The 21,800-nt window shown below is 40.0% G+C and overlaps 1 protein-coding gene across 2 annotated transcripts; it reads right to left on the bottom strand.

Annotated features, from left to right (window-relative positions):
• Positions 1–29: 29 nt before the first annotated feature.
• On the bottom strand, positions 30–21,571 carry LOC139936698 (xaa-Pro aminopeptidase 3-like). 2 transcript variants are annotated; one of them, XR_011786001.1, is made up of 5 exons: positions 21,349–21,571; positions 12,241–13,385; positions 10,885–11,005; positions 8,614–9,942; positions 30–8,244 (listed from the first exon to the last, which is right to left on the bottom strand). XR_011786001.1 is itself a non-coding variant. In XM_071931571.1 (4 exons), the coding sequence occupies exons 1-4, from the start codon at positions 21,566–21,568 to the stop codon at positions 9,782–9,784; spliced, it is 1,647 nt and encodes a 548-aa protein (XP_071787672.1). In that variant the 5' UTR covers positions 21,569–21,571; the 3' UTR covers positions 30–9,781. The 2 variants fall into 2 exon arrangements, 1 of the variants encoding a protein (XP_071787672.1); XM_071931571.1 differs by having other exon boundaries at positions 30–9,942.
• Between the last annotated feature and the right edge of the window lie 229 nt (positions 21,572–21,800).

Here is a 21,800-nt window from a genome sequence, read left to right as displayed (position 1 = left end):
TACGCAAATAAAACAAGCACAATGCATACTTGCTTGTTTAGAGGCCATTTATTCGCTAGCTCACAAAGTCATTATATCACATGTTAATTCACCCGCACTTGATTATGTGTGGCTGAGTGCGGTTATTTCTCTGCATCAGCCACACAGAATTCCTCCGCAGATTTGATATCACACGCTCTTACTCGCAATCTCAGACTTGATTCTCTTGTTCATATGGAATATTTATATTATTCACAATCAACATTTGCATAACAAAACAATGCCAGAGAGATGACCAATCATCAGTAGACCACACACAGCCGTTGGCTGCGTCTAATCCAAATAGGATATATTCGCTTCAGCATTTTCTGTAAAATCGAGCCATTTATTTTATAGTGCTCCAGTGCTCTGTATGTATACAGTGCGATATATATAATTTATACATAAAATAATACAAGATCTAATTTTGAATCGTTGAAAAATAAACATGACAAACAATGGATCCTTATCTGCTAGACGAAACATTGTGATACCTTTGATTTGAAAGGAATCATTCAAAGAACTTCAAACGTTTTTTTTACCGGATTTTGAATGAGTTTTTTTTAAATCACTTTGTTTTTTGTGTGTTTCCAAACTGTTAGTTGATCACAGATTATATATACGTACATGATCAATGTCGCATTTTTGTGCTATTTCCTGTGGTATAAACGGTTTAAATTTTAATGTTTATTTTATTGAATCCGAGTGTTCCGTCCACGTACAAACTGTTGACATTGGTCCCAAGTCTGTGATCGTAGGCCAATGATGACGGAGGTTAATTCAGCCAATAATCTGTTTGCTATCGGGTAGACTAAAAGCCATGATCACAGACTTGGAACCAAGTCACGCACTTGACTAATCAGAGTGCATTACCTCTCTGGCATGTTACAATATATACAAATTGATCTAGCAATATTGACAACGGTTAAAACTAAAATGAATCTTAGTGTTTTGTGAAATCAAGAAGAGGACACTTCAAACATAACCAAAACTTGAAACTTAATGAATTTTACTGAACATAAAACTCTTTGAAATTCTCTATTCTCCTACAATACTTGGCATACAAGTCATGGTTATACACTTTGATTTTAGCCCTCCAAATGATTGCTGTCGTTAAGAAAAACAAAAGGAAAGATCATTGGTAAAATAATTTCTTATATTCAAACAAAAGCGGATAATGGCCAAAAAAAAGACATTGTTTTTTTATGACAGTAACTCGACGGCAGAGTATTTTATGTTCACCAGGAGAGCCACGTACATTGTAACTCATGGGTCTAATGTAGTTATCACAGCCAACCATTGTTGACTTTAGCAGCTGATACTGCCTTGTACATAACATGACATGTTTTTGAGCAAGAGTGCTATTTAGACTTGCCACTAGTCTACGAAAGGTCCTTAAGTGAACTTTGCCCATGCTTTGATTTTGAGTAGGTTTTTTTTTCACTGGTGAGATTGTACCAATCTTTTGTAACGCAATACAGTTTCTAATGGTGGTGATTTGCTGAAGATTTTTATTTTGCTGTAGCACAGAGCCTGGCTAGAACCTAGCTGTCAAGTAACAGACTTGGTTACGGTTTCTGGAGGGTGATGGAAGATGACATAGAGACTGTGGAGACTGATCATGCATATACATATAAATAGCGATAGCCTTGACTCAAGGCTGTTGGCGTAGTGTGCCCCGGCCCGGCGCGATTCGGCAGTCTGCATGCTGTGCATACACGAACAATGTACATGTATACAGTACATTGTATGTACAGTACATTGTACAGTGAGAACTGTATAGCGAAGTCGTGAGTACGGTCGTGTCTTTCTACTTTCAACCTCGCACACGTGGCTCAAACAACAGCCTTGATGGGTCTGTAACAGCTTTATCGGAATTCCGATAAAAGGGCGTGCATGATCTGGGCATGTCATTCTAAACATTGGCCAATCACAAGCGCGATTGAGAATGACGTATTACTGCTAGCAATCATGCCACGTCCATGTGTGTATGTTAGTGTGTGTAACGCTGTACGCTAGCTAGCTGTATGGACATGAGCGTGGTGTCACTATGATGTATAATGGGTCTGAATGCGCTGCCGGACGGTACTCGGGCTACCGATGTGAGCCGGACAAGCCTCGCTCGGTCGGTACGGTGTCAAAAAACTTCAAAGTGAGGAGGGGTTCCTTGACCCCGTTGTCTTGCGTTTCATTATAACACGAGGACTAGCATCAGTACAATGTAGCTGGTAGATTTGTCCCTGAATGGGAAGCTGCTTTACTATAAGTGTAACGTTGTAGTGTAGTAGTATGGCGAGAGTTAGTTTATGAAATTGATCTTTACTTGTAGTTGTTGTTCAGCCACACGCCATCTTCTACCGTCTGCTATGTTTTTGACCAACACATAATTTATTTTCGATCCCCAACTTTGATTTACTGCGAGAAACGTAACGCATAATATGTGTAGACAAAATAAACAGCTGGGTTTCTTATCTCATCTGGTCTGAAATGGGGAAAACAGAATCTTATTAAATGTTAGTGCTTCAAGGGGATGGGGTATGCCCAACATAATTCTAACCAAGTAGCCATTGCCGGAAACCCATGACACCTTGATACTTTTTGAACTTTTCTCAAACACACTTCACACACTGTATGGTCCCATTTTCTTCCTTCGTATTTCTAAATCCATGATTGGTGCATTAAACTTGGTTGTTTTATCTTGTTGAAAGCTTCTGCAGTTGTGCCACGATGTAGGCTACTGTTGCAAATTATACACCATTGATTTACACAACTTTGTTTTAGGGTAGGGATTTCTTCCTCTCGCCCGCCGCCATTGCATTTTTTTGCACAGCAGCCACGGCTTGTTGTTTACGTCGGAGCACGTGCGTGTGCTTGCAGAACGTTGTAATTGACATCGCAGCAAGAGTTTATAGGTCAACCAACAACCAATGAGAACGGGTTGTTAGTGAATATTACCATAATGAGCTCCGCCCTAAATTTTGGCAGATACAAAACCATCAAGGCGCTACTTAGAAAGTACTCATGATGTACCATACGTGTACCATACAGATGGTACATGTAATGTACATACATACAGTAGGTATGTGTGTGTACATACGCTGTACACGTATTATATGCACTGTGTTATGTATGGGGTGCGCTGGCGGAACTCAGTGACGGGGACTGGGATTTTGCAGGTCGCGGCTGGCTGTAGCGCCTTGATCAAGGCTAAAATAGCGACAGCAGATGAGAGCAGCTCAAACTAGGGCAGGAGAATGCCTAAAGCAGAAGGCAAAAGGCACACTACAACCGCCGAGCAATCCTAAACAAGCTTGCACAACCCTGCAAAACTACAATGCAGATGGGAGGGGCCATATCTAATTACATACATTGTACAAGCTGCCCGACGTTACTTGTAGAATTCAAAGGAGTCAGCGAGGGAAGAAGGTGGTTTACTGTGACAGGTCGAAACCCAATAAAGGTGAGCAGAAAAATGGGTAGCTGGAGCCACCGATGAGACCCAGTTTGGAGGAAAATCTTGTGAATAGTGAGAGCAACATTCATATTCAAGGTGTGCAAGAACAGGCATCACAGAGTCCCAGTTTAGCTCCAGACGAGATTGATTTCGAATTTCCATCTTCCTTAACAACTGAAGGAACCTCTCTGAATACACTAGTGCATCTATCTGAGCAAACCCAATTGTCGATGGTAGATAATAAGACAACAGTGAGTTGCAAGAAGGGGCAGAATAAAGTAGTGGCAGAACCTCGAAGGGACACACTACAAGTAGTCTAGCTATAGGCCCGTGGTCCCACACACAAGGGGGAAACCCACCACGTGAGAGTAAAAGGCCAAATAGCTATACTTTGTAATTGGGAAAGAGTGTAAATAGATGTAGATGTAGACGGAGTGTAGCAGTTAAAGCAGTTTATATAAATCACAACATTAACCAGTTCTTCTTTGTGTGTCATTGCAGGCAGTAAAAGCATTATGTGAATAATAATGGGGAGAGATAACGAGGAACCCCCTAAAAAGACCAGAAAGGAAAGAAGACAGAATGCCCCTAATGCAAGATGTCTATGCATATAAGAGAAGTTTGTGTGGGAGATGTTCACACAAGAATGGTAGGCAAGACAACTTATGGGCCCACTGCCGTAACTGCCATCCTGAGAGGGTGGATGAGGTCGACCAGATAGAGGCAAAAATGCTTGAGCCTGGGAGAGAAAAAGCACCTGCTCGGATACAGGCGAAAGGAGGCCCACAAAGACCCCCAGTAGTAGCCATAAAGCCAACAATAGGCATGGACTGGTGGAGAGACGCCTCAGGGCCATAACAAGAAAGTTGTGAGAGCGACTAGTAGTAGGTGCAGCCATGAAGGTGAGAATGGGCGCGAGCAGACGTCAAAGAGCGATGACAGGAAAAGTTGTGAAGGCAACAAGTACCTCATCCCCCAAAAGGAAGAGGAAACGTTGCAGGTGATGAGGGAAAAAGGGCTAGAAAAGAGAAGCGACCTTACAATCCGTGCACCCTGTCGAAGGCGCCTAATGATGAGGAAAGTGCACCTGCAGTAGTTACGCACTCAAGTTCAAAGTAATAGACCAATCCATTACGCCCCGCCTCCTTACCAGTTGACCAATCACAGCCGCGAAACCCGATCACCATTAGTGCAAAGATCACCAAACGGTTCCAATGGTGATCAGATTTCGCGGTTGTGATTGGTCAATGATAATTGGGCCTGGCTTAATCGATCGGTGTATTGCTTCTATCCAAAAAGTTAGCAGCAGACAAGCCTGGAGAGTCGGAGGGAAGCAACGCAGACGAGAATACCCCTGAACAGCAGGACGAGGCACCATTTGAGGAAGTTGCAGAAATTGTCCTGTCACCTACCCCAACCATTCAGTGGGAAGCAGATGAAGAACCTGCAACGGTGATTTGCTGAAGATGTTTAGTTCGCTATAGCAACATAGCCTGGCTAGAACCTAGCTGTCACTTTAGGGAATAAGGTATGTTTTTTGGAGGGTGCCAACCTAGAGCGAAGACATAAAAGGACGGAGCGGGTGTGGGTCGTGCCCTTTTTTTTCCCCTACTGCGACCATCAGGTCCAGAACCATCTATAATTAACGTGAGTGTTGTGTTCAATAATCAGGGAAGGAGCCTCACGCTTTAGTGGGAGGCAATAATTAAATCAAGCTTTACACAATCATTTACCCTAATATGCATCATTATTATCTTTGGAAATCATTTGATTAAAGGGAAAGTTAGTGTAATTACAGATTAGCCGAATAACTTTTGTAGTAGATTTTGTAATATAGACGAGAAGAGATTGGATGAATGAGTATAAATTAAACAAGTTAAAGTCACTCTAAATGGGACTATGTCCATTCCTGTCATTGCTGTCTCTTTCTGGCCATTTGGGAGTGGGTGTGTTAATGTGGGGATTAATTTACTGTGGTGCACTGTGGTCCTTGCGGTAGCCTATAGCGAAGACCGCTCGCTGACGTTGGCTGGGACCAACTTCTATTAGGTATGTTAACATGAATGGTCCAGCGTCAGGGAGTGTTGCGACAAGTCAATAGAGCGGCAGCCCACACTTCTTTGGTTAAATGAACAAGGTACCAATATTTGAGTACAGGAACATTTAGGGGTAACCTGACATAGTCAGATATGGATGGACCCCCATCATGAAACCAAGTGGAAATGGTCATTAACATGATGCTAAATAAAACATATCAACCGCCAGACAAATTTTCTGCTGCATTAGGCCTGCCAGACACCCCCTCCCCTGAATGTTTACTGTACAAACCTATGGGTTGAAATTAACCTGTTGTCAAATCAGCTCAGAAGTACATGTGATCATTTGTCTAATTGTTCCACTATGGCTAAAATGAACTAAAAATCAACAACAATTAAATCCATACTCCATATCGTTTATACGATACAGCCTCTTAAAATATATACTAAAACCTCCCCTTTATGGAGCTCCGCCCCCAGGTTAAACATTGGAGGAACCATCTGAAACCATGTTAATAACCAAAAACACCATTCCCAGTATAAAGTATTAAGCTGTCAGACAAATGTTTTGCTACATTTTAGGCCTGCCAGCCACACCCCGCCCCCTTGACTTCCGAACTTCAAGTGTGCTTCTGGCAACACATTTTGACTGGCTCACCACTGACGCATCTTTTCTGGGTACTTCTGTGCAGCTACATGTACTTAAGGTTGTCAGTGTCTGTTGTCAGCTGAATCTCTCCAATCTTTTTGTACTGAGGCTTATAAACAATGAGGCTTATAAATTATTTGCAAAATTGCACTACATTCTGATACACGTGAACAGGGTGTTTAAAAAAAAAGTATATTAGAAAAAATGTCGCAATTGGATTTTTTATAGCCCTACGTATTGGTGGACCAAGGTCATAGCTTTTTAATTTCAACCAATCCTCAGCTGTGCCGCATGAGTGAACACTAGCTTATTACTTAAAGCCATTGGACCCTTTCGGTAAACAGTGTTTTCCAAGGCCCACACTTTGTGTACCACAACTTCTATATCAAATAATAAACCTGTGAAAATTTAGGCTCAATCGGTCATCGGAGTCCGGAGAAAACAACGAAAACCCCACCCTTGTTTCCGCGCGTTTCGCCTTGTCATGACATGTGTTAAAAATAAATTTTAATTGGCTTGCACACAAAAGTGAAAGGGTTGCAACAGCACAACCCGTAGTATGGGCATGGTGCAAGTGGGGTATGTGCTTTGCTGCTCACAAATTTTTTATGTCACATGACAGAATGTCAAGCTTTGATTTGAAACTGAAAGTCATCGTACATTTCAACGTTTATGCACTGAATTGAGTACAGCTCGGTTCATCCACAGTACACACCACAACAGAGATCCTTTTTGGTATCGGAGTACCATCGTACTAATGCAGTGTCTCTGCAGTGCTTCAAGAGTTCCGCAGAGTACCCAAACATTCCCTGTCCAACACAGTTTACAAAAATGTTAAATAGTACCAGTAACAGGCTACTGGAACAAGGACTGTCTTACCGACCCAGAACTGGTCGATCTGCTGCAAACATCTGATGTTGCATTCGCCATAATGATTTCCATTTGGCCTGCGTCGGAACTTGGTAGACTCATGGAGGACTGAGGGTTCATCCGATTTCTTAGCAAATTTGTGAGCAACAAAGCACATACCCTTCCTTCCTACTACGGTGTTTGCTTCTGGGCAATTCCACGTCATGGACATTACGTTTTGAGACATTTTTAGAACTTTGTTGGTCAGTTAAACACACCAAGTAGCTTTGATTTAGAGTTTTGTGCTTGATACTAGTATCTTGTGTCCTAGTAAGTCAAATGATACTATGTATTTGGAAAAGTTCAAATTAATTAAGGAGTCAGAGCACAGCTAACGAGCGTCATGGACATTACGAAAAACGGAAGTGGGTTTTGGGTACAACACACTCAATTCCAAAACTCTGTGAAGTTAAAGTTCAAAATTTTTAGAATACCTTTTTATTTGCTAAACAGGGAAGTAGTTAACATGAACATTGATAATATTTTTAAGAAAACCTGTCAACTTTCTTGTTACACATCTTAATAGAGCGTCATGGACATTACATTTTGGGTTATTTTTAGCGTCATGGACATTACGTCAAACTTGTAAAATGATGCATCATGCTTTTACCCTGAATTTGTAAACCCATGTGCTGCCTTGCTCTTAATATGGGTTTTAAACTAAAATGAATGTCCCTATCTTAATGTTTAACCTCTTCCAAACATTTTTAAGAACCAATCCTCCCCCAGAATCTCACTTAAACCCCGCCCCTCGGTAAGTCCCCTTTTTGCACTTTCCGTCCACATCCAACCAGGCTGGCTTCTGCCTTGGAGTAGTTATGATAGACCAGAGATGTAGGTATACATGAAGTAACCTTTTTTTCTAATTAACTTGAACATAATTCCTTTTTTTGTGTTTCTCACATGGTAATTGTTCATCTTGAGTAATATACTGAACATCTTGCGTCAACATTTTGTGATGACAGTAAATGGAAAATAAACATCAAAGGTTTCTGTAATTTTCAAAGTTGATCTGAATACTGCTTTGTTCAAGACTGGGAGAACAATTCCCAGAAGATCAGTTAAAATGAGTTGGGAGGACTTCTTGGGAGGAACAGGTCAATCGTAGATGCTTCCTTAGTTTTCCAAATACGAGACAGTCATTGAGGTCATCCTCTACACGTTCCACCTAGATTGACCTGCAAAACAAGAACAGAGAACAACAAATGAGGGAAAGATTGGCTGCATGGGGCTTTGTTTATCACAATCATGTTCCCATGTTTTGTCTTGTTTTCTCTCTATACTTTTTCTGCCTCTGTACTCAAGTCTAGCCATTCTGAAATTATGTAAAAATAAAAAATTACTTTATGTATGATGTCTTTGTATCCAAGCTATCCATAGATGTGTACAAATCTGCATTACGCCTAGGCCTTGAGAAGTCTTCTTTGATGATAAAGTCTGTTTATAATGTCCTACATTCATCTAAACATGTCTCACCAACAGTTCACATATATATTTCAATGTCACTTGAATGTTTTAGCAAAGAACAGTTCCATGAGAAAACTCACCTGAAAATCTCGGATTTGAGCTGTCAGTTTGTAGAATCTGTGCACGATGTTGCCACTAAACGCGCTGCTAAAAAAGAGCTTGAAGTAAATTTCTGATGAGGTCTATGACAAATGTTCTCTTTGACTAGTCCAGGTTTACCTACAATAGGTCCAATTGATAAATTGTAGCATTTACCTTCAAAAAGGTAAGTGTCATGTGACATGTAATGTCCATGACGTAATGTCCATGACGCTAAATGTAATGTCCATGACGCTCGTTAGCACAGTTGTAATTAATTTTTTATTGATTTTCTTGCATTATAGGATTAGCCCCTAAAAACTAGCTTTGCGTATGAAGTCTCATGAAAATGTCTCATACTGGCTTTAAAATATAAAACTAAACACCATGCAATGTCATGGACATTACATTTCATAATTGGTAATTAAGGGCTAATTAAAACGAATGGCAGCAACATGTGAATAAATTGACAATGAAGTTTCTTTAAAATTGTGAATACTTACCACCAGTTATATGTTTTAAGCCAAGAATAATTGGAATATCATCTAAAATGTAACCAGGAGGGCATTTTAGACAATTGTGCCAAACATTCCCCAAAAATCATGAATTTGGCTCAAAAAAAACTTTTTTGATAAACGATGAAAAACATGGAAAACCAAAAAAAAAAATGAAACAAAGCTAGATTTGAAATCACTGGGTATCACTCTTTCTTGCTACTTTAAATTTAAATCCACAAATTTGACTTCAATTTTTTGGGCCGAGGACACTTTTTGGTGGAATTGCCCTTCTATTAAAATCCTTTCACTTTTGTGCACAAGCCAATTAAAATCTGACAAAAGTAATTAGCTAGTGCTCACTCATGCGGAACAGCCAGGGACTGATTTGGTACAAATTAAAAAGCTAGGACCTTGGTCCACCAATACTTAGTGCCAGATTCTTGTTACTTTATAAAAATCCAGTTGGGATACATTTTTCTAATTGTATAATTTTATTTTGAACCATCCTGTACTGTGCATTTGAATAAATTACATAGTAAAATATATTTGTTTTAGTACTACAACTCGAAGTATTTAGCTATAAAGGTCAGAGTCTTGTAGGCATCGAATAGAGTAAGGTACTGTGTGACAGGCTTGCCGTCCATGTTCAAATGATACATGTATACACATTGTACTACCTTCTCATCAGCTCTTCAATGTCACTGATCTCCTTTGGACATTCTTGGGAGAGAACTTGTGGTCCAGCAGATGTGATAAGTACATCATCTTCAATTCGGATCCCAATACCACGGAATTTGGCTGGAGCATTGGTGTCAGTCTCAGGAATATACAGACCTTGAAAAATAAATTAAAACTATTCTAAATACTGCTCAGACAACATTTCTGTTGTTTTAGGCATAATGACCGTAATATTTTAAACTGAGGGGGTCAAAAAAACAATCGGATTTAGGAGATCCCTAGGCCAATCCACAAACCAGGTTTGGAGTTGACCCACCAAGTCCTTCTGGAGTTATCACTCAGACAATGATCACGCACACACACCCACAAGTGTGTGAACCCCTGCAATCGGAGACCCTCCCTTGTTCATTGTGGACCCCATTATCCCTTTTGTTATAGGTCCCCGGTTTGAATACAAACCCACACACACACACACACACACACACCAAACACGTGCCCCTTTGGCTTGCTTCGCTAGGCGGGGCATAAACAAAAAACTTGTAATAAGTCAATCATAAATACCTCAGAACGTTTCGCTATTCCTATTGGTGGAGAGTGCGTCACGTGGGGGTGCTTAAACCTTTGATAATGACCAGTGTTTATAACCGGGTGTGTGCGGATACTCCGCGCTAGTCTTGATGCAAGATGTTTCTTGTTACGGGCAATGAGGCACAGTCGGTGAGTTGGCCGCGCTGCGCGTGAAAGGTAAACCAGAACGTGTTGCAGCAAGACTATACACGCAGGCGCACGAAAGGAACCGGAAACTGTCGGAAATAGACATGCAACACACAGACGTTGTACATCCTACATGTAACATACATACCATGGAGGTAGAAACATGACAGAGCTCAACCACATCGGAAACGGACAAGTTTTACAGAGGTCCTTACTTTATAACGCCTTTTAACCAAAAAGGTATTTATGAATAGGAATAAAGGGTAGCTACTAGTTCTTTCACGGCCATTAAAAACCTTGCAGGCTCGAATTGCCTGTTTTAAACGGCCGTGAAAGAACTAGTCCCTACCCTCTTTTACCCGTGCTTGATGTTATACAACTCACCTGGCTCTATAGTAACCACCATACCTGGCTGAAGTGGACTATTTCTTGAAACACATCCAGTATCATGTGTATCCATTCCCAAGTAGTGGCCAACGTGATGAGGGCAGTACTGCTTGGCTATCTAAATACCAACACAACATACCATAAATAACATATATCAAGTTTAAGCCGACAGTCACTGCAAACCAGATTCTACACAGCCCTATGGGAGTGCATTCATCAAAGCAACAGGGAGCGCTGATTATTTAGCATGTATTTAGACTGCGCAAGTCATGTGGGTATTGAAAACAACTTGAGTATCAAAAGACCATTTAAAGGGAGGCTAAAGGCCTACCTTTGGTAGTAACTTGAAAAAAACCACCATAAAATCGTACTTAGAAAGAAGCAGTCCTAATTGATAAGCCAAATGTATTAAGCCCGGTTCATACTTCCAGCGAATGCAAATGCGAAGTGAATGTTGACGTCACAAATTCGCAACAAATAATTTGTAGTAGTTCCAACTCTGCTCTACTCACTTGCAAATATCACTACGAAAGGAGGGTTGCGACGTCAAATTCACATCGAATTTGCTTCTGTTCATAATTGCATGAACCGGGCTTACACTTTGGGAATCAATGCCCTTCTATTTGTGGTTATAGACACAGGGATTAAAATGCAGTTTAATCTGAAATTGCTTCTAAATGAATCGTTTCTCAAATCCTGCTATAGTCAATCTTTCTACATTGAAGGGTGCGCTTTGTCCTTGTGTGTATGATTGCAGGTAAAATAGTAGTAAATGTTGCTTCCTGATTCTTTGAAAGATGTGTGGTAATGTACATGGAGGAGAGTTCCACTGTTTTGTCAACCTTTCTTGCAGATGCATCAAGTGCTACATGTATTAAAGCAGAAAGAACTTGGTACAAAAATGCAAATTTTCAAAATTTAGTTTAGCTATCACATAAATCAGGAAGTTAAAAGCACAATTGATGGCACTTTAAACTTTTGGGCGATACCCAAAACATAAATAGGGGGTAGTATGAAATAAATTGTGAACTTTATGAACATGATGAAAAACAAACTTTTGCAGTCTTTCAGTTATTAATCCTTCCTCACACTGCTACTTGTAACCTCTTTTCTTTCAACATCAAATGAAAAGATTCAATTTTGTTTAGTAACATAACCTATAGATATAACAAGGGTATTGCGATCCAATCACCAAGAAGTTAGAACAAAGACCTGGATTGTAAATATTTGCACGTGGTGTTTTAAGTACTCATGTGTTTAATAGGTTAACCTTTTTTGTTTACAGTGAGTGATATTGGAGTGACAAGTCACAAATAAACACAAATAAAAGACAAATGTCAGAATGTCGTTTACCTTACAAAGCTGCCGTTCCTCATGACCAGATTGAACTATTCCCATCTGCTGTAGACGACGACCAAGACCAACCAACATATAGTAATACACTTGGTCTAATGTCCTCCCAACTTTGCACATTTCGATGCATTGTTTCTGGATATCTAAGATAGCTTGATAGACTTCAGCCTGTGGTTGAGTAAAATGACCATTAATTGGCCACGTTCTGGTAATGTCACTGGCATAACCATGGAACTCGCACCCTGCATCCATCAAGACTAACTCATTATCTAAGACCACTTGGTTATTGCTAATGTAATGAAGAGTGTTTGCTCTGTTCCCTCCAGCTATTACAGGAGGATAAGCAAGGAATTCAGCTCCTTGAACACGACAGCTGTGATCTAGTTTGGCAAATAGAAAAGATTCATTCACTCCTGGATGCGACAACTTGATGACTTCTTGAATGGACTTAGCAGCAATGGAGGCAGATGCTTTCATCAATTTTCCTTCTGCTGGTGATTTAATGACTCTTTGTAAATCTAGAGTGTTCTCAAGGGTATTAATTGAGTGTCCTCTTGTGCGACATGGTTGTATTAAGTGAGTGTATACCTCTTCATGTAACTTTCTATTGCACGGCTTGAAAATATCGTACCAAACAGTTAACTCATCTTTCTTTGCCAGGCAATGTAATGTTTCATTTAGTTCTCCGATTGGTTTACTTTCATGTATACCAAGAAACTGCAACGCTCCTTCAGTACCAGCCCTCGGACCATCCCACAACTCCTTTTCAGGGTCCCTTTGTTGCACAAATAAAGTAGCCTTGTGCTCAGGTAAAGCTTTTCCTGGCACCGTCTCCAAAATCAGAGCACTATCTGGCTCCTGGAAACCAGTTAGATACAAAAAGTTTGTACTTTGTCGAAATGGGTAGGGTATTCCATCAGTCATGTACTTTTTATCAGCTGCTAACACAACCACTGCATGGTTGGAAAAAGTTGCATTAAAAGAACTTCCAACAGCAGACATAATACGTGTACGTCTACTCAAATATTCTTGAAGAGTAATTCCTGGAGTTAATTCATCTGTCTTCAGCAGGTGGGGATGAGTGAATGAGGTTGGCTGGCCAAGGTATCTCTTTGGGAGTAAGTTGTCTTGCTGACTGAGGCGACCTGCATGATGGTAATCAAATCAATAAATCAAGAAAACTGATTTTAATAAGTTTAAGCAAGGGTTCCCTTCCTTCCTTCCTGTGAAGTGCAGCCTCGCATATGTGGGGATAAATGCACTGCGTGTTTGTGCATGCGTCCAAGAAAAATAAGCAGGACATGCTGTCGAGTGCAGAAATTTTAAGTGTAAACGAGTCAATGAACCTACTTTGTAGATCCATCAGGGCCTATCAAATGATTCACTGCTGATCATGATAACGAAAGTTCCATACTTAAAGCCATTGGACCCTTTTGGTTCAAATTAAAAAAAAAATAATAAAAGTTCACAGATTTACAAATAACTTACAGGGTTTACAGAAGGAAATGGTGAAAGACTTCTCTTGAAATATTATTCCATGAAATGCTTTACTTTTTGAGAAAACAGCGAAACAATATAAATTCTCGCTAACGAGAGTTACGGATTCATTTCAAACACATGTCATGACACGGCAAATTGCGCGGAAACAAGGGTGGGGTTTTTCCGTTGTTTTCTCCCGGCACCGATGACCGATTGAGCTTAAATTTTCACAGGTTTGTTATTTGATATAGAAGGTGTGGTACACAAAGTGTGGGCCTTGGACAATACTGTTTACCGAAAGGGTCCAATGGCTTTAAAGGGACACACCGGCCGAACTGGGCTATTTGGGCTACAAAATAGACTAAGAAATGTACTCAACGGGTTTCCAGGAATGAAAAAGAACAGTCCTTAAAAAGAATCATCAAATTTGGCCGTTTTTGAGCATTTTAAAACAAAAACGAAGGTCGCGTGATTGTTCTAACCAAAAAGTGGTACAAAAAATCACGTGACCTTCCGGGCTAGTTTTACTTCCAGCCGTCTAAAAGTAACTTACCAAACCAAATTTAAATCTTTTTTTACAAAATTATTAACGAGTAATTAACGAAAAAGATCATGTATTCAAATTATCGCTACAAAATGTAAATAATGGTGAAAAATCCAACGTAAGATTCGCATTCAAAGAGTCCGTGTAAAGGAAGCTTGTTATATGGCCCCACAGCGTGGAGCAATCGGAACGTAAGCCTCGGGGCATATCCTGTACCGCACATGCCGTGTCTCATGGGGGGCTGGAGGTGTAAGCCCGGGCGCTATGAACTCCCAGCTTGCGGGTCTCGCCGTGAGCTTGGGAGGGGTTGGGAGCCAGACATCAGAGTACATGTTTGTCATCGTGGGTTTGTCAGTCGGTACACTTCGGGTCAAATCCGTTATTTCTTATGATCGCAACGTTCCAATATTATACTCTGTTTTGTTTCATGGCTCCTAATTTCTTTTTGCTAGGAGTTTTCAGGAAACATACAAAAAGATTGACGTTGTCAAAACGTAGGAATATCGCATTTTGTTATATTGACAGTGTTATTGTGTGAGTAGCTTAAAAAATGTTTTATGAAGAAGAAAAAAGGATTACAAAAACCGGAGCCCCCGATAGAAAAACGAACAGGTGAAAAATAATTTTGTATAAAAGGTTGAAAAAAATATGATAAAAAAATTCCCTCAAAGCATAATTTTGTCAAAAAAATATTTTTTTATTCTGTGAATGAAGTGTTATTTTTGAGATTGTTGAGGTATTATTTGGTTACGTTCCAAGCTACGCAGCTACTCAGCTACGCTTACGTTCCTTCAAGTTATGTTATAATATAAAAAGGTACGTTTATCAAGCCCGAGTCAAGCTACGCTTACGTTCCATATGCAGCTACGCTTACGTTCCAAGATATCCAGCTACGCTTATACCTTCCAAAATATGACGTTCCAAGCTACGCTTACATTCCAAGTTTTGCTAACGTTCCTTCTCAAGTTACGCTATATATACAAAAGGTACGCTTTCAATCCTGAGTCAACATACGCTTACGTTCCATACGCAGCTATGTTTACGTTCCAAGATACCCAGCTACGCTTACGTTCCAAGATATGCTTACGTTTCAAAAGATAAGATTACGTTCTAAGCTACACAGCTTCTCAGCTATGCTTATCGATCCATATGCAGCTACGTTTACGTTCCAAGATACCCAACTATATGCTTACGTTCCAAGATATGCTTACGTTCCAAAAGATATGGTTACGTTCCAAGCTACGCAGCTACTCCATATCCATACAATCCATATACATCATTTAGGTTTGTTACACTAAAATCAAAAGTTATGCTTTCAATCCCGAGTCAAGCTAGGCTTACGTTTCAAGATTTGCAGCTATGCTTACATTTCAAAATACATTCTCACAAGGACGCTTTTGAATCCCTCACGATTCCCTCCCCCCACCCCCTCACCCCCCAACCCCCACCCACCCACCCCCAGATTATAAAATGTTTCACTGTGAATAACAGGGCCCCCTCAGTTTCATCTGTTTAGCAGAAAATACTGCTCACAAAATTTCTTTACTATTCAAATATTTAGTCGGCCACCAGCCACAAGTTCACCAGGAAGTTGGTGCCAGGAATGCTTTATTTACTTGTCACTGTCCCATCATATCCTGGGTTAGTTTTTTGTGTTCTTTGTGACGATCTTTTGATGTACGTCCATGGAGCAATAAACTAGTTTATTGCTCCATGGTACGTCGAAGCACGACTATACCTCCATCGTCGAAGGATTTGCCTGATCCGTATATATTCTGGTTGTTTATACTTTATGGATAGACTGGATCCTTATGCTGCGTCGTAGTAAAACGTTGCTATAAACAAAGCACCAGTCTACTTGCAATATTGTGCGACGATGTCACGAAGACTTGACAGTTGCAACGGCTGGAAACACGATTACGCTGGCCTTTTACCGCTTTTGGGTTTTTTAATCATTTTTCGCTAATTACGTGACATTTTGATGATTTATTTTTACAGCAACCATTTATAAAAACATTATTTATGATTCTACAGCCCTAAACTGCGTACACGGTGAGCCAATGTGTCCCTTTAAAGGATTTTGTACTTTTTCAAAATGCCCACAGATTTATAATAAACTTGCATGGTTTGAAGATATTGATATTGAAAGCTTCCCTTTGATTATTACTTGCTGAGGTGCTGCAGTTTTTGAGAAATTAGTAAAACAAGTCACAACATAATGTTCATCCCATTTATTGTCGCTTTAGGCCCAGAAGTGTATAAATAGAGGAGTCTGAGCCACCTTGAGCCAGACACTCTCTGGAGCTCAACCGAAACAAGACCAGCTATGCTCCATAATGCCCCTAGCCTCGTAAACTAAGACAAAGACAGATTTGTGACTGTGTGGGTCTGCCATGCAGTGTACAAATGTGAACACAAGCAGGACCAAGCATAGGCAAATTTTGTCTGCTGTACTGGCAGGATTCAATCTGTTGCCATTCTACAGCAGATGTGTCAAGTACAAGCTAGACCAGAGATTGCCTGCTACATGTAGCTGTTTCAGCAGTAAGTACTGCAGAAGCTAACATTTTAACATCCAGTTTATTGTTAACTAATCATTGCTTTTAAAACTAAGGTTTGATTTTTGTACTCAATAATGGCACCTTGGTTTCAAGGCCCTAGACACTATTGGTAATGACTCAAATAATTGTCAGCATTAAAAACTTATTTGGTAACGAACAATGGAGAGCTGTTTGATAGTAATTTTAACACATTGTGAGAAACTGTGCCCTCTGAAGTATTGTATTTTTTGAGAAAGAAGTAATTTCTCACTAAAATATTTGAACTGAATTTGAGACCTCTTTCATTATTCTCTCGCAGCTTCGACGACCAATTAAAGGAACACGTTGCCTTGGATCGGACGAGTTGGTCAAAACAAAAGCGTTTTTAACCGTTTTGTATATAATGCATATGGTTGGAAAGATGTTTTAAAAGTAGAATACAATGATCCACACAAGTTTGCCTCGAAATTGCGTGGTTTTCCTTCTACTGTGCGAACTAACACGGTCGGCCATTTATGGGAGTCAAAATTTTGACCCCCATAAATGGCCGACGTGTTAGTCGACGAGGTAAAAGGAAAACCACGCAATTTCGAGGCATGTTTGTGTGGATCATTGTATTCTACTTTTACAACATCTTTCTACCCATATGCATTTTATAAAAAACGGTTACAACGCTTTTCAAAGACCAACTCGACCGATCCAAGGCAACGTGTTCCTTTAAGTTCAATTGAGTTAAAATTTTCACAGGTTTGTTATAAATGCATGTTGTACACTAAGTGAGACTGGTCTTTGACAATTACCAAAGGTGTCCAGAGCCTTTAACTCAAGACTGTCTACACTGACAGTTCAAACGAAAGTTAATACGAAATCGGCTGCTAACGTTGGTCCAGATACAAAATAATTGTGATTTCCTAATGTTACGTTACCTTAAAACACCTAACGACATAAACGTCGGCCACAAAAAAAGGCTGACGACATAAAACAAATAAAAGGGTTGGGCCAATGTTGGGCCACCGTTCTCGCCGACGTCAACGCAATGTCATGGTCATTTGCCAACGGTTGCCTAGTATGACAATGTTATTGCCCAACCAAAAATATGTTTCCGTTGGGACACTACCTTCATGGTTGGGCCGACCTACCTAGGACATGGGTATTTAACTGCTCTTTTACACATAACTATAACAATAAGTTTTTAATTGTATTCAAGTTTGTCACAGCAGCATACAAGACATTATCACACTACTTGTGGCTTGACTCAAGCAAGGATGACTTAAAGGAACACGTTGCCTTGGATCGGTCGAGTTGGTCTTTGAAAAGCGTTTGTAACCGTTTTTTATAAAATGCATATGGGTAGAAAGATGTTGTAAAAGTAGAATACAATGATCCACACAAACAAGCCTCGAAATTGCGTGGTTTTCCTTTTACCTCGTCGACTTACACGTCGGCCATTTATGGGGGTCAAAATTTTGACTCCCATAAATGGCCGACCGTAGAAGGAAAACCACGCAATTTCGAGGCAAACTTGTGTGGATCATTGTATTCTACTTTTTCAACATCTTTCTACCCATATGCATTTTATAAAAAATGGTTACAAACGCTTTTGTTTTGACCAACTCGTCCGATCCAAGGCAACGTGTTCCTTTAATCACTGTCTTTAAAGCCATTGGACACTTTCGGAACAGAAACAAAAATAAAAGTAGATCCATCAGGGCCTATCAAATGATTCACTGCTGATCATGATAACGAAAGTTCCATACTTAAAGCCATTGGACCCTTTTGGTTCAAATTAAAAAAAAAATAATAAAAGTTCACAGATTTACAAATAACTTACAGGGTTTACAGAAGGTAATGGTGAAAGACTTCTCTTGAAATATTATTCCATGAAATGCTTTACTTTTTGAGAAAACATTTAAAAACAATTATCAATTCGCAATATCGAAAATTACGTATTTATTTTAAACACATGTCATGACATGGCGAAACGTGCGGAAACAAGGGTGGGTTTTCCCGTTATATTCTCGCGACTCTAATGACCGATTGAGCCTCAATTTTCACAGGTTTGTTATTTTATATATATGTTGTGATACACGAAGTGTGGGCCTTTTGACAATACTGTGTACTGAAAGTGTCCAATGGCTTTAAATGCACCCGTCAATTGCAGTAGTCATTTGACCAGTTCCGGATCATTGACCGGTTTGGGATCACTTCAACTTTGCAATAACCAAATAATTATATCACTTCTAATTATTACCAATTTCTGTTGATAAATGTGAAGATTAACACCCATTAAACCAACAAACCCAAAATAAGGTGCCAAACATCATCAGCAAATAAATTATGGCCGTTTTCCTGAAGGTTGTCTGCGAAATTGATCATTTTTTTGTTTAAAATGTTGGTTGAAAAACACTCTTAAAACTTCTTACCTCTAGAATTGGAGTGTCGAGGCAGAAAATATTTATGTAAAATGATAAGACTGTGTAAAAAAAAAATTCCTGTAAATACTGTGCAGTCATCTTGTTTTTTTGAGGAGACGAAGTTACCAAAATCTTCTTAGGGGGGGGGGCAACTTACCCTTGACCAGTTCGGGATCACTCAACATCTCATTGCATCAAATGGTGCTGCACTAACTTACTAAGTAAGGTAAAATCATACTACTGCAGTAGAAAGTTTATTTAGTTGATTTTGAGAAACATTACTTCAACAAATTCTTGTAGATTTTTTGTGTGTGCAGGGGTCGAAATTAAGTGTATTTCCATGGTAGTCAGCAGGGCTAGTGACCAATAATTTTTAGTAGCCCTGATTAGATTTTGGTAGCCCGAAAGACACATTATGTCTCGCGTCACGGCTCAAACTTTACAATACACCAATAACATAGTTCTTTATTGTTTGTGATGATGATTTTTGCATTATTTTTCCACTAGCCCGTCGGGCTATCAAACTGGAAAAATGAGTAGCCCGGCTGTAAATCTGGTAGTCCCGGGCTAGCGGGCTAGTGGCAATTTCGACCCCTGGTGTGAGAAAATTAAACTAAAGTAAATTTAGCAATAATGCTTTTTAGGTTCGCTTCACTTTTTCATTTGCCTTTGCTGTTGTTTTGTGGTTTTGTTGCTGGGTTTTTGCGCTGCTGTTGTAGACCCTTGCATGACATTCACTAAAGAAAGGAAGTCCAAGTCTATGGCAACACACGTCTGAAGTTTTGTGTCTTTGAGGGACAGTTTGTTGAATGGGAGTATGGGTTTGCAATAAAGGGCACTCTACTGATTCAGAATAGATTCAACTGATCCTGAACTGGTCAAACAGGTGACAATACTTTCCTCAAAGGCCTCTTCAAAAGAACTAATCTTATTTTGTCAGTGAATACTTGGTGAGTTTTATGTCATGTTAAAACTGATATCAAAGAGATTGCAAAAAAAAAAAGAAGTGAATTCAAAAAGTGACCAAGAACTGGTCAAACGACTGTCAACTTGTAGTTGTTCCGTCCCAACTTGATAAAGTTCATCTTTATTTACAAGTAGGCTCGAGTGCGTAATTTTCGATATAAAACTATATCAAGAATTACTTGAGAATAATTAATTTACCCACTCAAACACTTCTACCACCCCACCGCGCTCCAGCCACAAAAGCGATGCTGACCCCACACACACACACATACATGTACTGGGATCGAGAAAAGTACTGTCCATGTAACTACTACACTGCTAAACACCATGAGGTAGTCTACCCATAGAGTTATAGGGCGCACTGGCCTAATTAATACGCGACCCGGCATGCGCGCATGCAGCCATTTTGTAAGTTGACAAAACAGCATCGGGTGTAACGTTTAACACACACAAACTCCAACATGTACTTCATATTCAATGCGCGTACTATTACAGAATGGCGCATGTATCTCCTTGTGTCCCGTCGCATTTGTGCAAGCAGCATCACCAGTGCGCCCTCTAGTTCTTATATATATAACTCTATGAGTCTACAACAGTTCTCCATAGTTTCTAGAGGTACTCCATGACCATACTATGACTGTTTAATCTGTGCACACACAACCAGCAAAACGATAACCCTGGACCTGGTACCTTCCGCGCTGGTACTCTGAATTACTGTCCCAACTATAGTTGTGACGCTCCAGCAAGTTTGGACCAGTCCAAACTACTGCTAGAACTATTTCGGTTTCGTTCCGCTATCGTCTCCCGTAACCTCACTGATAGACGCAAGTAGGTCTCTATTCCCTATGTATGGTTGAGGTTACGGGAGACGATTAGTGGAACAAAACCGAAACTTCTATGAGTAAGTCCGGACGATTATCAATTTGGGGCAGAACAAATTCATGGTAGTTGCGACAATAACCATGTGATACTGATGATAACCCTCCTCGCCGTCGGGACTTGCTTGCATAAGTTTGTTGTAAAAAATTAGGGTTCAAACTGCTGATATGACAATGACAAGACACAGGCATGATTTATATGCCAGTTTGGATTTCTGCGACGTAAAGATAGCCTACATGTACACAGTACAGAATGAGTGAGGTGCATTATTTGTTAGCATTCTTACCAAAATTTGTGCTGAATCGTCTACCACCATGCCTAAATCTTGCAAACGTGTTATTAACATGGTTAACGTTGATGCTTTTCAATTCCATCAGGGCAGTCTTGTTTGTTGAGGAACTCTTTGCTGCCCTACAAATACCTGAGAGCGCCGACATCCCAAGTCTTGAGTTTAACCTGGTTGGCATGATCACCAGCAGGGAGGTCCTTGCCGATGCCGCCATCATTCTTTGCTAAGTGACTTTATACCAGGCTGAAGTTAGCCGCGTTTCTGGCCCGATTTCGGGCCAGATTTTCAACGCAGCAACCGAGTACAGCTGGCCGCGCATTCCGGGAAATATGAAGAAATAGACCCCATGCAGTAAAAGGTGGTAGAATTTTGGTCTCCCATCCTTACTGATTTTAACGAATTTTTTAATTATGTGTAATCAAAATTAAATTGGATTCACATTTCTGAAA

This window comes from Asterias amurensis, chromosome 4 (genome assembly GCF_032118995.1).
Source record: "Asterias amurensis chromosome 4, ASM3211899v1".
Classification (NCBI taxonomy): Eukaryota; Metazoa; Echinodermata; class Asteroidea; order Forcipulatida; family Asteriidae; genus Asterias; species Asterias amurensis.
This window is presented reverse-complemented; position numbering and strand designations above follow the sequence as displayed.